Genomic DNA, 15640 nt, shown 5'->3' on the forward strand with positions numbered 1-15640 from the left:
TTTTCTTCTCTTTCTTTTTTTTTAAGTAAGCTCCACACCCAGCATGAAGCCCAATGCAGGGTTGCAACCCTCCACCCTGAGATTAAGACCTGAGATTAAGAGCTGGACACGTAACAACTGACTGAGCCACCCAGGAGCCCCTTAGTTAATAATTAATAAACCTAAGAAAATTGACCAAAACAAACTTTTCTCCAGTAAACTGGGCAAGGAAGAGACCCCATAAGATTTTAATTTTTAAAACCTTAGAACTAATATTATTTCCATTTCCACATCAGTTTTCAACCCAAATCATCCTGTCTTGCTTCTTTTTTTTTTTTTCTGTCTTGCTTCTATCTCTGCCAATTCAACAACACATAAGTGGCTGGATGTTTTTTTGGAGGAGGGGGGTAATCTCTAATCAATTTGAAGTATTAGACAATTTTCTAAAAAGATAACCTCACACCAGCACCATTTAATGAAACCACAGCAACCTGCCAATAGTATGATAGGATTTTAGTTTGAAGACGGCTGAAGATGGTTTAGTTGAAGATGGTAAAAACAGGGTAATTACAGGTTTCTAGATATTGGTCATTTGTCAAATCTTAAATTTTCAGAGAGACATGGGCAAAAATGGATATAGGTAAGTGTTCTCATCCTCCTTTCAGAGACAGAATTTCAGAATTCTCTCATGTAGAAAAGGAAAGGGCACACAGCCTCAAAACTCCACTCTTCCCTTAGAAAACAGGGAAGAAATTACATGACTTACTTTATAAAGTATTCCAGCAACTAGGAAGTCTCACTATAGCTAACATAATCCTTCCTATAACTTCCAAGAAAGAGAATCAAAGCAACTATTCAAAATAAAGACCACAGTAAAATAAAGTACATATGTATCTCCAACTGTTCCAGAGCCTTCACTCACTGCAGTTTTAGTTTTTCTCCTCAGAAACAGACTTAACTATAATAATAAAATATATTTGTGGGCCACCATAATATTGTGAGAAAAAAGTAAAGAGCCAGCTTGTCCCTGTGCTCAGTGCAAAGCTAGCAAAAGGGTCATATTCAGTGCTGACAATTAGTGGCTTCCTGAAGAAAAATCTTCAACGTAAGTCCTATTTGAAAAAAAAAAATTATCAAAGTGTTTGATTCCCTGTTTGAATATGCACTCTTTTAGACAAGATGATTAATTCCATCCATTCCTGCTCCAGTAACACGGCAGATTCTATAAACTGCCTCCTCAGGTTCTACTGAGTCCTCTGGAGTCAAATACAAAGGTGTTATAAGCAGGATATACTGGGACATAAACCAAACAATACATACTTTAGGCAAGAAATATGATGTCCCCCCCATAAGTAATAATAATCAACAAATACAAACCTAATTTTCATATTTCATTTTTTATTAGTTTTTTTTTTCTTCTGGTAGACAGTACACTTGGGAATTATACTGCACCAGGCATAAGAAGTAAGAGTTCTACCACAGGGACATTTTGTATTCAGAATCCAATATAAATATTTCTAGTCAGACATTTCCATGGCTACAGATATTTGGTTGCTTGATTTATATGCATAGAAAGAAACAGTTGTCATAACTGTAAAAAGCAGTACTTAACAAGTACTTTTAAATGATTGGAACAGTTTTCCTTTAATATTACAATACTTCTTATTGGTTTGGAAACTAGGTCACCCTACATGATGTTTTGATTTTTCTCAAAGGCATCATGAATACTCTGTTTATTCTTTCATTCCTGCATTTTTAGCCTTCTAGTTGAGTTAGGGACCATTTAATCAGAAATCATTGTAGCACTGTAATAAAAAAAGCTCTGTTAAGAGTAGATTATATACCATAATGATTTTCATACTTCTTTTTATAAAAAAGGTATCTGGAGGCTCCAAACAGGCACATGCATACTCAAGGTAAAAGGAACAAAACATAGAGGAGTCTGCTAACGCACAAAACTTCCTTCTGGTCCTCAATGCCTTCAAATAAATACAAATATTAAAAAAAAAAAAAATCCCACACTGTGATTTAAAAAAAAAAAAAAACGTCTCTTCCATGTCCTGGAGAGTGAGTTTCCAGGAACTTCTCCCAGGCTTAGAGATCAGTCATCGGTCTTCCGGGCCAGCCTACAGAAAGTCCAGTTGTGCTCCACTGTGTTCTCGTTGGCCCGCTCACTCATGTGATGCACTCGAGTGTTGCGGATCGTGAAACCTTGTTTCGTAATGTATTCCATCAGGTGGACCCGGAGAGAAACTTCCTGGTGATAATCACAGGGTCCAAAAGTAAAGGAAACCTGGCAATCTCTGGTGTCCATCATATGCTTATTCCACTTCGTGAAATAGTTTGAGATACCTTCTAGTAAGGAATGGACCTTGGTGGTGATGGTTAATTGGGTTATGATGACAGCTACTGGATTGGAGTACTTAGAAAGCTTCCGAGTGCTAGATAATTCCACAACCTCTTCAAAAGTATCCATAGGATACAACGGCTTAGGGTCATTGAGACACTGAATCAAGGGCTCAATCTGATAAAAATCTGCTTCTTTCCGAAGCAGATCAAATTCCTTAAAATCCAAAGGTAAGGTCAATTCTGAAGTTCTTAAGAAGTTGAGAACATATCGGAAAAGAGGTCCATCTCGATCAATGAAGTAATTGCCTTGAGGGTCTCGAGCTGTGGGGAAGTCCCCCCCAAACATAGCGCCAAGCATGGAATCCGGGTAACGCGTCAGTGTGGTCAGAGACGTTGTATACAAGTGTCCACCTACATTTAACGTGACTGGGTCAGTCATCTGAAATTTTTAAAAAATGATCAGTCATCTGAAATCTCTTAATTCCTAACTTTGACAAATTAAAAAAATTAATAGTAACAAGCAAAAGATTCCTTCAGGCTATAATGTATTTAGCAGCCCTATAATACAAAATAGCTTTACTATCAATGATAAACCTACCCAGATAAAGGGATCTAATACTTTCTTTCAATGGGAAAAGGGTAAATCTAATTCATTAAAACCTTACACTAAAAAAGAAGAGCATGACTTCCAAAGCCATTTAATTTCAGGTCCAATACCTATAGAGAAGTTTTTAGGTCAGAGTATACTATGGGAAGAGAAAAGCCAAGCTAAAATATACCCATATAAGTTTTTTTCTGATTAAAAAAAAAAGAGAATTTCCTTTTTCTTAATTCAATTTAACACAAAAGAGAATAAAAATGATTTGATAATTTAAATATATCTACTTTCAATACTTCTTTCATTTTTCCCACTCAAAAAAGGGGAACAAATCATAAAATTTATTTTAAAAATAAAAATTAGTGCAGACCTACTCTTTATAATTTCTCCATGGAAAATACAGTGCCAAATACTAACATAACAATATACTAGTCAACTCAATCTTATATACCCAAAGGCTAACAGCAGCTTTCAAATTTTATAATCTGATACTGTATTCACTTTTGTAACATTAATGTTGCAATCTGGCTTTTAATTTTGAAAAGCTAGCTTCTAAAAAAAAAAAGAAAGAAAAGCTAGCTTCTCTACATAATACGTACCTTCCCTTTTAGAAATTATATTTAAGAAAAAAATAAAAATAAAGACAGATGGACTCCAGGTACTAGACAAGTGAAATATTTCTTTCATTAAAGGATAAGAAAAAAAAAAAAAAGGATAAGTAAAATAGGAAGACCAGCACATTCAAAAAAAGTACAAGTGGGAAAAAAAAAAAAAGTACAAGTGGGAGAAGTGGCAACTTCTCAAACTTCAACTTTCCTAACACAAAAAAAAATCCTCTGTACCATTACCTACTAGACCATTTTAACAGTTACTACTCTATGTAGGGTTTTAAGAGTGACATACTTTGAAGACCTTTAAATTATTATGATCTCTCTCAAGTAAGTGATTATAAAAAGTCACTTAGAGAGCTCATATTGACTTTGTTTACATAAAAAGACCAAACTAAACAAAAACACCCCAAAAATAAACTCATTAAGAGGGGAGAGGGTGTTATACTAATTTATAACTTTCATTCTTTTAAGATGCATTATACCTAAGAATACAGAAGAAGGGGGAAAGACACAAAAATTATTGGCCAGCCTTCAAAATGCATCTGCAAAAGCATCTCACCATATAGCCCCAGTCTCCATTATCCATCTGCTCCAGCGCTGCGTCTTGGGGAGCCCAGGTTCCAGGGAAACTTGGGGGGAGAAAAAGACATATGACAGAGCATGTAACTACAAAAACAGAATGATTCTTCCACCCAAAAGAGCAGGCCAAGCATCGGGTAACTACTCATCTTCACTCAACCAAAACTGGCTACAGGGCAAAGACTTGGAGAGGATAGCATTCCTCTAAGACTGTCTACGCATGCCTAAGAGATTGACGATCTTTAGAGAAAAAAATTATCCCATGCTTAGGGAAGGAGAAGGAGCCCAGTAAGTACATCAGTCATTCAATTTCTACCTATCCTTTCTCCCTCTGCCTGTGTCTCTGCCTCTCTCTCTCATGAACAAATAAATAAATCTGTAAAAAAAAAATTCTACCTACCCTCTCTGGGAATTCAATTTTTAGAATTTCTACAGGAGAACATTACGGTTAACTGTACAAGCTTATCCTGGTGCAAACCTACAATGATCCTTATCAAAAAGGTGATTTAAGGAAAGGGAGAAAGAGAACTCTTTTTCATCCATTTCAGCTACACAACCAAACATCTCAGTAAAAGCATTAAAAGTCATAAACCTCCCAAGACACCAGTACACTTTCCAAGAGAAATACATCAGAATGGTATTTCTTTTATAACATTAAAAAACACTAATTATGCTTTTAATAACGATAGATTTCATTTTGTACAATAATCAAAACAAATAGAAAACAATTTAAATGCCAAATCATTAGAGCACAATTTGGGACAAAAAGAACCTTAGAAATCTGGTTGCCAGTCATTCAGCCGGCATTTATGGAGAGCCAGCCTGAAGACATTGATAAACACCCAGATACTAATGATGCCAGTTTGAATTTATTTTTATCTACAATTCAAAAGCACTTAAACACTTTCCCAGCTACAGAATTGCTTTAGTCAGTCCCCTCTCACACACTTCATTCTCCAAATCAACCAGCAAAGCAAACTGCAGAGCAAATTTCAAAAGCTCTGGCAAGAGACAGTAAGAAACGTGAACTTATCGGTATTTACCCAGGAAAAGCACTGGCTTTTTATATGGTCTTTGAACAAATTCACTTTTCCCACTTTTAGAGAAATCTGGCACACTATTCCCAGAACAGGCCCTGGCTACAGAAGATCACAAAGGCTCTTTCTCAAAAAGGTCACTCAGGCATGTAGAGAACATTTGCATAGCACAGCATGGGCTGAAATCAGAGCCTGAAGCGTCTATTTTTCCACCTTGCACATTCTTCAAAGAAAACAAGCTAAAATGTGGACCAGACAACGTGCCGTCAGGTTTAATTCTCCATACTCAGCAGCTGGATATAGATAGACCTCCACATGCTATAGGGTGAGAAATAGAACAAATGTCAAATTCAGGGGGGTTGTGACAACCTTTCATTCCTCTGACTTGCTTCATAGTATTTGAAGTAAACAGAATCAAGAAAACAGGCTTTACCAATTTATATTACGAACATCTAATTCAGTTACTGATACAACAGAAAGATCAGTAACTGAGCAATTTAAAAGGCCAGTCATTCGAAAGTTCTGGAAATAGGTTCATCTTTGGTATCTTCCCATCACCCAAAGTATTCATTCCTGACAGCCTCAAAAATAATTCAACCAACATTTATTAAAGGTCAACGGGGTGGGTGGACGATGTGCAATGTAGAGACACAAAAATAAGAAAACAATCTTTGCCTTCATGGAGCTTTCTATCTGTGAAGAAAAACAACATGCAACAACTGTACAGAAAAGTGCTACATAATGGATGGACTAGCAGAGGCCTTCAGGAAGATAAAACAAGAACACTTCCAAGTGGGCGACTTCAGGAAGAGCTCACTCAGGAGAACTCTGCAGGAATATCTGGACAACCTGAGAGAAGGGATTCCAAAATTTAAATAAAAAGATATTCTAAAATTTAAATAAATTTTCTCCCACAACATTCCTGATACAATAATCAGTGCATGAATTACCACCCCATTTCAGAGATGCAAAATAGAAAAAAAGCAGATTAAATGACCTGCTCAAGTTCCCACAGTTTGGAAAGTAACGGATTAAGAACTTGGATTTTCTGGGATGCCTGGGTGGCTCAGTGGTTGGGCATCTGCCTTTGGCTCAGGGCGTGATCCTGGGGTCCAGGGATCAGAGATAGGGTCCACATCAGGCTTCTTGCATGGAGCCTGCTACTCCTTTTGCCTGTGTGTCTGCCTCTCCTTCTCTGTGTCTCTCATGAATAAATAAATAAATCTTTAACCAAAAAAAAAAAAAAGATCTTGGATTTTCTGACAACTAGTCTAGATCTTTCTATAAATCCCCTCTTTGGGTGGAAATTGAAAGAACAGAATCCAGGAAACAAGAAACTGAAAGGATTAACTATAGACTCCCTAGCAGGTGGATTTTATTTATAAATAAATTTAATAGTAACTAAGTCTAAGTGAGCAGTCACAATGGGCTTGTAAAAATTCCCCTGAGGCAAAAAAGCAAGCACCTACTCACAAGCACCTCTGTCTCAAGTAAAGAACTCCAATCCATGAATATCCAAATGGTTAAATGAGAACTGGGAGACCAAAGACAAAGGAAAAAAACAGACATCATCAAAGTTACAGGTGTTATGCAAGGTCTGTCCACTATTAATCCTTTTCTCCCCCCTTTTCTACTGCTAAACCAAAATAAGATAACTTCTTAAACAATCATAAAAAGAAAATTAGATGACTTGGAGTCTGTTCCACAGCAAAAGCCCAGGTTCTGCTCCGATTCAAAGATGTAATGAAACCCAAGCTTAATAATTCAAGAAATCAATTATGGGAATCTATATAAGTTCGTGTTTCTTTAAGAACACCCAAAAGCCTCCCTACATTTGTGTATAAGATACAAATACTCAAACTAAAATGAAGTTACTATTAGTCATTTCCAATAACAATGACTAAACTGTCTTAAAAAACCAAACTGTTCACTAAAGAGCCCTAAGGGGAAAAAACAGTATTGATCAGTTTAAATTTTATTCCTACTCCTTACTTCTAAACATCCTCTGTGGGGATGCTTAATGCTTAGATACTGCAAGAAACAAACCAAAAAATAAGCAGTTAGATTCCTGGTCATCCAATAGCTGAATAATCAGCCTCTAAACTGATGACTATTAGGAACATCTCAGAGACAATACAGATGAATGAAATAAAACATAACCTGAAAGAATTTCTGGGATAGCATCAATCTCTTCTACTAAATCATTTTTCAGAGCTGCTAACATTTAGAAAATGATTCATTTGCTTTTCATCTTCTCTCTCTTCTGGCACAGTCTCCAATAGAGGGTTTAATGAGAAGTTAAATGACCACAAGACAGGCAGCAGAAGGAAGATCTTGAAATGGGTATCAAATGGGCCTGTTTTACTTGATGAAGACAAAGAAAAATCTAATATTCCAGAAAATCTGCCAGGAATAGGGATTATGAGGGTAACAATGAAAAACTTATTTCTTTAAAGCGACTATCCTTACTAAAGATCATTTTAAACAACTGTAAATGCAACCAAGCACAATTATAAAGTTCAAAGAAAGGCTTCTGACCCTTGAGAATCAGTCCTACCTGAAAGTATCTCACCTACGGTGCAAATAAAATTCTTGTGGAAACAACTGGCTGACCATTCCCAAAGAATATAAAACAGTACTGAAAATTCACCCACACTTAAGCTTCAAAGGTTAATTATGACTAATGTGTAAATTCTGACAGCATAATGTTAGTAGATAATTAAGTGAAGGAAAACACACACTAAAGAATTTATAAAAGCCTTAAATGAAACTGCTAACAATTTTCTAAACTAGCAAATCTGAAAAAGCCACAATCCAACAAGTTAATAACTTACCTAAGAACCTAGACCATTCTCCTCATCACTGCAGAACTGCAAGCAATCAAGCTTTTGGTTATGATGAACTAATTCTACATAAATATTCTGGGTTTATCATTTCTGCTACAGACTAAAACTAAGCATTCTCACAAGCAAAAGTCCTACTTCTATATAAGAACTTATCCATCAGAACGCACACCTCCAAACTCGGATAAATAATAAAAACCTGTAATTACTGCCTTCCCAAAGTTTCTAGGTAACCCCTGTAAAATGCCTTTCTACGGAAATCTTTGTGTCTGGCATTCAGAAAAGAAGACTCAATAAATTCCATCTATACATACCTCAAAATTCCATTTGTATGGAATTCCTCAGTTCTTGAAACATAGGAGTTTGAAAATGAAATACTTTTTATAGGAACGAGTTCAGCGACATCTAAAGGAATCTTCTGGGTTAACATTCACATATAGGCTGACACAAGTAGCCAGGCACACAAGGAGAAAGTGATTATGGTGTTAGGGTGTCCTTACCAACACAAAAATAGATTGTTTTTTCCTAAAATTAATTATTTTTTCTCCTTCCTCTCTCCATGCAGTCTAGAGGAAAGGAGGTCTAGGTTGAAAAAATGACCTTAATACTAAAGAGTTGTCACAAATAGCCACAAAATCAAAACATACCTCTTATCCTCAGTTTCTACAAAATAAAATAGTATAATACCACCTTCCCAATCATAATGATACCATACAGGCATAACACAAAAGGAAACAACCGACCTACAGGGTCCTAGTCCTTAAAGATCAGGACTAGGGTTCTGAAGTCACATGCAAGCCAGTGCAGAGGAAAAGAGAACTGATGACCAGCGAGCCTCTGCATCCCACTTCTACTCCTTTTATTCATCATGAGACCCCCGAGGAAATCCCTCTTTAAGTCCAGCTTCTTTGCAGAAAAAGAAGATAAGCAAGATCATGACTAGGAAACCATGTGCTAACTGGCAAGTATTACACAAACGTGAAGATACTAGTGGTGGTAGCATAAACAAAATTTGGGTTGGTAAATTGAGAAACTTCAGAGTGTGAGCACGAGTAATTTACAGCCCTGGCATGGAAACAGAAAAAAATATATGGGAGAAAAGGCCTCTTAGTTTGCTTCCAATCTCCCCAGGTCCTCCTTTCTCCAGAGCTCCAGAAGGGAGAATTAATTACAGGTAAAGGGGAGCAACCAACTTTTATAGAGACCACCAGATATCTGAGCTCTTGATCACAGAAGGGACTTCTCTAAAGCATGACTCAGGATTATCTATAAGGTAAAGCCCCATCCAGATAAATATGCATATTCCATTTTAAAACAGACTCTAAATACCAAAATCCGAGATAATACTGAGGGACCCATAGACGGATTCACCCTAGGATTCCTTTATGGTACTAATGCCTTGAGTAAAACATGACTTGTGAAAATCTGAATCACGCACATCTCGGGAATGGCATCGATGGCAGTCCTCACCAACTCAACCCTTCGTATCTATGGGCATCACATAAAATGAAATATTGGCATGGACCGGCAGGTCTCGACCAAAGAACAAGTTCTCTCCCAACTACCAACCCTGCAGATAAAACCATTTTTCCTTTTCCTTAGCTACATATTTGTTCATTTGAAAACATCAATCTTGGGATCGGGCCTGTGCTAACTGCTGTGCTACTAGCTCTCTTCCTATTCTGAGATCGCGCCTGGGCATCTGTGGCAGGGGTAAATAAAAGATAGATAGATAGATAGATGATATAGATAGATAGATAGATAGATAAATTAAATAAATAAATAAACAAATAAGCAAGCAAGCAAGCCAGCCAAGGGGGGAAAAGGGTAGGAGATACCTGGGCCCACCCCAAACATTCTTGGCCAAGCCAGGTCACGGGGGGGGGGGGGGGGGTCCGCCTGTCACTCAAACCTCTTCTATCACAAAGTCCTAAAATCGGACTTTTATCAACTTGGTCCAGAACTATACTGGAACAGAAGAAACATGACAACTTCAGCAGAATATCCAAAGAGGATCTGTTTTCGTTTCTGCTGTCCCACACCCTCAGGCACAGCCTCCAGCGCCGCCAGCCTGGCAGGTGCCTCGGGGCTCCCCACCACCACGGTCACCTACCACCTCGGACGTCCACCACTGGAAACGCCAAGACACACACATCCGAGCGTAAGGAACTCAGCTGCACTCACGGGGTCGTCTTGGGGGGCGGGGGGGGGCAGAAAATGCCCTAGAGCTGGGTTCAGAAGCCCTGCCATAGCCTTTGAATTAGGGCAATTGGTGGCTAATAGGCGCCACCCCCTAAAACAATCCTTCTCGAGCAAAAGTCGATGTGTCCCGGTCCGGGCCATGCTCCGCTGCTGCCCCACAGCCGAAGACCCCCACCCCCCACCGCACCCCGGCCCGGGCGGGGGCACGAGATGCTCTCCGGGCCCGGGCGGGGGGCGCGCCCCGGCGACGCGAGCCCGGGGCCCCCGAAGCGCCCGGCCCCGCCCCAGCCCGGCCGCCCGGCCCCGGCCTCCGGCCCCGGCCCCCGGCCCCCGGCCGCGGGCTCGTGCCAGCCCCGGAGCGCGCCGCCCGGCTCCCCGGGGTGCCCTCGGCGCGGCCCGCCACCGCCCGGATCCCGGCCGCTCCGCGCGGGCTTCTCCTGTGGCCGGCCCTCCCGAGCCCCGAGCCCCGGGCCCCCGGGCCCCCGAGCCCCCGAGTCCCCGAGCCCCGGGCCCGCCCCCACTCACTGCGCGGCGGCGGCGGCGGCTGCCCGGCCCGGAGACACGGCGGCCGGAGAGCGGGAGCGCGAGGACGAGCGAGCCTGCGCCCGGCGGCGGCGACGGCGGCGGCGGCGGCGGCGGCGACAGCGGCGGCGGCGGCAGAGCGGACGACTGAGCCCGCGCCCGGAGTTGCGGCTCCTGCCGCCCGGCGCGGGCGGCGCCTTCCCAGCAGAGCCGCGGCGCCGCAAGCGCGGGCGCCCCCTAACGGCGGCGCGGGCGGGAGGCCAGAGGGCCAAGAAGGCCGGAGGAGCTCAGCCGGGCGCAGCCGGGGCCGAGCGGTCAGGCAGGCTCCGCCGCAATCCCGAAGGCCCCGCCCACGAGCCCGCCCCCTGCGCCCCGCCCCCCGCCGCAGTTTGGAATCAGCCCAACCCCCCGCACTTCTCCCTGCGTCCCCGGACGCGGGTCCTCCCCGCTGTTCCTGTTGTTTCCGCAACACGCATGGGGCCCCGGCCGTGCACAGCGGCCACCAAGACGGAAGGGGGTCCTCAAGGGAGGGGAAGACGGCAAGACTCAAGCAAACAGGCAGGAGACAAAATAATGCCAAGTTGTAATTCTAAGTGCTGACAGTGAGCGAGAGCAGGGGCCTCTGCCTCACGCGGGGTGGCGGCCAGGACCTGGACGCCCCGCCTGTGGCCAGAGCACCTGGGGGGGGTGGTGGTGCGGCAAGCCACCCTGTGATATCGCCCATCTAGCCTGCTGGGCAGGGTAGGGAAGGGCAGGCGGGGAGAAGGGCGGAGCTGGCTTCAGCAAAGAAAATGATCGGTGCAAAGGCCCTGGGGCTGGAAGCCTCAGGAAGAAGCTGGCCCTTGGTGAGGCTGGCGCCAGTATTGTCCTCAGTCCACCACTACAGAAGCCAAGGTTGCAGAGGCTAGGGGATTACCTGAAGTCTCAGAGCTAACTGGTGGGCAGGCATAGACTCCTTCCAAATCCCATTCTATTCCCGCTAACCAGATCTCTGTCCCCTTTCAGGTAGGACCAGGTAAATGATGTTGGTTTTGTCCTTTTCCCTTCTCCACCAGGATGACCCCTGGCTCTAAGAACTCACCTGTGTTTCATGTATACATGTGCCTGGGTTGGCTCTGGAGTTAAACTGTTGGGGTTTTTTTTTTAAGATTTTATTTATTTAAAGAGCACGGCAGGCAGAAGGGGAAGCAGGGCCCCAGCAGAACAAGGGGTCCAGTACTAGGCTCAATCCCAGGACCTGAGGATCAGGACCCAAGCAGAAGGTAGATGCCTAACTGACTGAGCCACCCAGGTACCTGTGGGGTTTAACTTTTATCAGCATGATCACCACAGTCATCTGATAATTTGGTTTTTCTCTGAAAACCCAAATCGATAGGTTAAATGAATGGCATATGCTTCATGAACATGATTTAGTGCTATATTATCATACTCAAAAAGACCAGATGAGGATACAGGAAAATACGTATGAAAATAAGCCATGCACAAAATGGTATATGTGGTATAATCCTAACTTTATATTTAAAAATACAAATATGGGATGTCTGGGTAGCTCAGTGATTGAGTGTCTGCCTTTCACTCAGGGCATGATCCCAGGGTCTGGGATCGAGTCTCACATGGGCTCCTTGCAGAGAGCCTGCTTCTCTGTCTGTCTTTGCCTCTCTGTGTGTCTCTGATGAATATAAATAAATAAATAAATAAATAAATAAATAAATAAATAAATAAATAAATAAAATATACATAGACAAAAATTTTGAAAAAAAATAGATCAAATCATTGATCATAGTTCTCCAGGTACTAGGATGGGAATGTTAGTGGTTTATTTTACTGTGCTTCTGAATTTTCTGTACTTTCTAGAATGCATAGGTAACTGAATTCATAATCAGAAAATATGATGAGTTTTTAGTTTTTACACCAGAAAAACAATACCAAAATTACCCAGCACTCAGATCTTCAGGATTTGGTGCCACTGAAAATCCAGAACTGCCCGTTGGTGTACCAGTGTCCTTAGAAGAGTTATTTCCCTTTATAGGGTTTCTGTTTCCTCAATTAAAAATAGAGGAATTAATTTTGTCAGTTTTCTCAGAACTATTCCCATGTATCTCTTGAAGTGTTTATTGCCATTATAAATTATATTTTTAAATCCATATTTTCTAATATATTGATGATTACTGAAATGTGGTTGGTTTTTAATAATATTATATTCAGCAAACTTGAACTCTTTTTTTAATTCTAGTAAGTTCATAGCCTCTCTTGAATTTTCTGTTAAATAATCATAGAGTCTGCAAGTAATTACATTTAGCATCTCCCTGTCCAGCCTTTATTTCCTGTCTCTTGTTTTTTACTGCACTGACTAAAATCTTCAGCATGCTGTTGAACAACAATGATGACAGTGGGGATTTCTATCTTGTTCTTGACTGTTTCTAATATGTTACCCTTAAAGATAGTGTTTATCATAGATTTTTATTTTTTTTTAAGATTTATTTATTTATTTATTTATTTATTTATTTATTTATTTACGGTAGACAGAGAGAGAGAGAGAGAGAGGCAGAGACACAGGAGGAGGGAGAAGCAGGCTCCATGCCGGGAGCCCAACATGGGACTCGATCCAGAGACTCGATCTAGGGACTCCAGGACCACACCCTGGGCCAAAGGCAGGCGCTAAACCGCTGAGCCAACCAGGGATCCCCGTCATAGATTTTTAATAGATACCTTTTATGAGGGTAAGGAAGCACTATTCTGCTTTATTTGGAGTGGGTGCTGTACTTTATCAAATATGATATTTTTCCTCCTTATCCAATGGTGGATTTTGTTTTATTAAACTGTCCACACATTCCTGGAATCAACACACCTTTGGTGATGTGTTATTTTTTCAATATACTGCTAGGTTGCATTGCTAATATTTTATTTAGAGTTTTTGCATTCATATCTATGAATGAAATATGCCTGCTAATTTCCTCCCCTGTTCTCTCCTTGTCTGGTTTTGCTGTCACAGTTACAGGAGCTCAAAAAAATCAAAGATTGAGTATTAGGGCCCCTGGGTGGCTCAGTGGTTGAGCAACTGCCTTTGGCTCAGGTTGTGATCCTGGGGTCCTAGGACTGAGTCCCACATCAGGATCCCTGCATGGAGCCTGGTTCTCCCTCTGCCTATGTCTCTGCCTCTCTCTCCATGTCTCTTATGAATAAATAAATAAAATATTTAAAAAAAAAGATTGTCTATTCACTCTACAGCTTATATAAGACTGAGATTTTCTGTAGTTTGGATTTTCTATAGGATTCTCCTGTAAACCATCTTGGTTTGGGAGTTGGGGGTGGAAAGTGTTTATACTGACACCCCAACCCACAATATTCAATCTGGCCTCAATCTCTCCACCTAAATAGCTCTTGTGGGGCCACCAGGAATCTCTGTTGCTGAATCTGAAAGATCCTCCTCAGATCTCCCTCACTCAGGCCTCCCTGTAGCGATACTGTGACCACATCCTCCAGGAGATAGCCTCTTCCTATGGCTTGTTCCAGTTTCCCTCCTTCCTCTCAGACTCATGGAGATGCTTCTCCTCTTGCTCTACCAGCCCCTTCTGCCCAGGTTTCTGGCCAAGGCCATCCTCTCCTGTCTACCCATTTCTGTGGACTGGCTCAGCCACCTCCACGGAGTCCATTACTAAGCCAAAAGATTCCAAGATCAATACCTCCAGCCCCAGCCTCTCTCCTGAACTCGACCTACAGATGCTGCATATTCTATGGCCCCTACTATGTGCCAGGCACTGTGCTGAGTGTTTCTGCCTTCTGGATATGTTCTCTATTGCCACATAATAAATCAGCCCCAAATGTAGGGGGCTCAAAACATAAACATTTCTTATCTCATAGTTTCTATGGGTCAAGAAGTTAGAAGTAGTTTAGGTAGAAGATCTTACAGTCTAGATGTCAGCTGGGGCTGCAGTCAGCGGAAGGCTTGGCCGGCACTGGAGAACCCACTTCCAAGATGACTCAGGTAGTTTTTAGCAGGAAGCAGTGGCCCCTCTTCACCTGAGCCTCTCCCAACAGCATGGCAGCTGGGTTAGCCCCCAGCGCGAGTGCTCTAAGAAAGAAAAGCCTGAAGCCACGATGTCTTTTATAATGTAGCCTTCAAAGTAACATACGTGTAGTCTCTCAGTCTCACAAACCAACCCGTTTACAGTGTGGGAGGGCACCACACAAGGACGTGAGTACCAGGAGGCGGGGATCACTGGGTATCTTGGAGGCTGCTCACCACACCCTCAGGAACTCTGAGGACAGACTACCCACATCATTCCAGGGTACAGATGAGAAAAGTAAGGCAAGGAGGGGGAAAGTCATTGACCAAGGCCACACAGCCAAGTGGGAGAAGAGAGATTTGAACACAGCTCCACCGGGCTCCCCTCCTCCAATGGCTGTCACCAGTTTCTTCACCTTCTCCATGTGCAAACCTGAACCCTGTCAATTTGCCACCCCCAAACCTCTCAAGTCCCCAGCTCAGCTCAGCAAGTGGTGCCACCGTCCTCCCATCTGTCCAAACCAGAAGCTTTGAGTCACGCCTGCTCCTCCCGCCCCCTCACTTCCCAGTGCCGGATAACCCAGCCCTGCCAAGTCTTCCTCCTCAACACAGCCTGGATCCATCTCTCCTTCTCTCCATCTCCACCACCATCACGCAGACCCAAGCCACCAACTTGTCCGCCCTGGACGTCTGCAGGAGCCCCCTCCCTCATCACCCTCATTCTCTCTGCCCCCACACTACCCATCCGCCCTCTTCTCTTCAGCATGAATCACCTTTAAGAACACAAAGCTGGGTATGCCACCCTGCCTGCTTTCAACTCCTTCAGTGGCTCCCATTGCTTTCAGGATCCAGCCCAAATTCCCTCCAGTGTGATCACTTGCTCACTTCTCCAAACTCCTCCTCTGCACCCTCTT

At 42.5% G+C, this 15640-nt stretch overlaps 1 protein-coding gene across 2 annotated transcripts; it reads right to left on the reverse strand.

Moving 5' to 3' along the window:
- Positions 1-302: 302 nt before the first annotated feature.
- On the reverse strand, positions 303-15325 carry KCTD6 (potassium channel tetramerization domain containing 6). Of its 2 annotated transcripts, none has more exons than XM_055343693.1 (3): positions 14629-15325; positions 4097-4166; positions 303-2767 (listed from the first exon to the last, which is right to left on the reverse strand). In XM_055343693.1, exons 2-3 carry the CDS (start codon positions 4121-4123, stop codon positions 2081-2083), a joined length of 714 nt encoding a protein of 237 aa, XP_055199668.1. In that variant the 5' UTR covers positions 4124-4166; positions 14629-15325; the 3' UTR covers positions 303-2080. The 2 variants fall into 2 exon arrangements, with proteins under 2 accessions (XP_055199668.1, XP_055199669.1); XM_055343694.1 differs by lacking the exon at positions 14629-15325 and adding an exon at positions 10724-10829.
- Between the last annotated feature and the right edge of the window lie 315 nt (positions 15326-15640).

Source organism: Nyctereutes procyonoides, unplaced genomic scaffold (genome assembly GCF_905146905.1).
Source record: "Nyctereutes procyonoides isolate TBG_1078 unplaced genomic scaffold, NYPRO_anot_genome, whole genome shotgun sequence".
In the NCBI taxonomy this organism is placed as follows: Eukaryota; Metazoa; Chordata; class Mammalia; order Carnivora; family Canidae; genus Nyctereutes; species Nyctereutes procyonoides.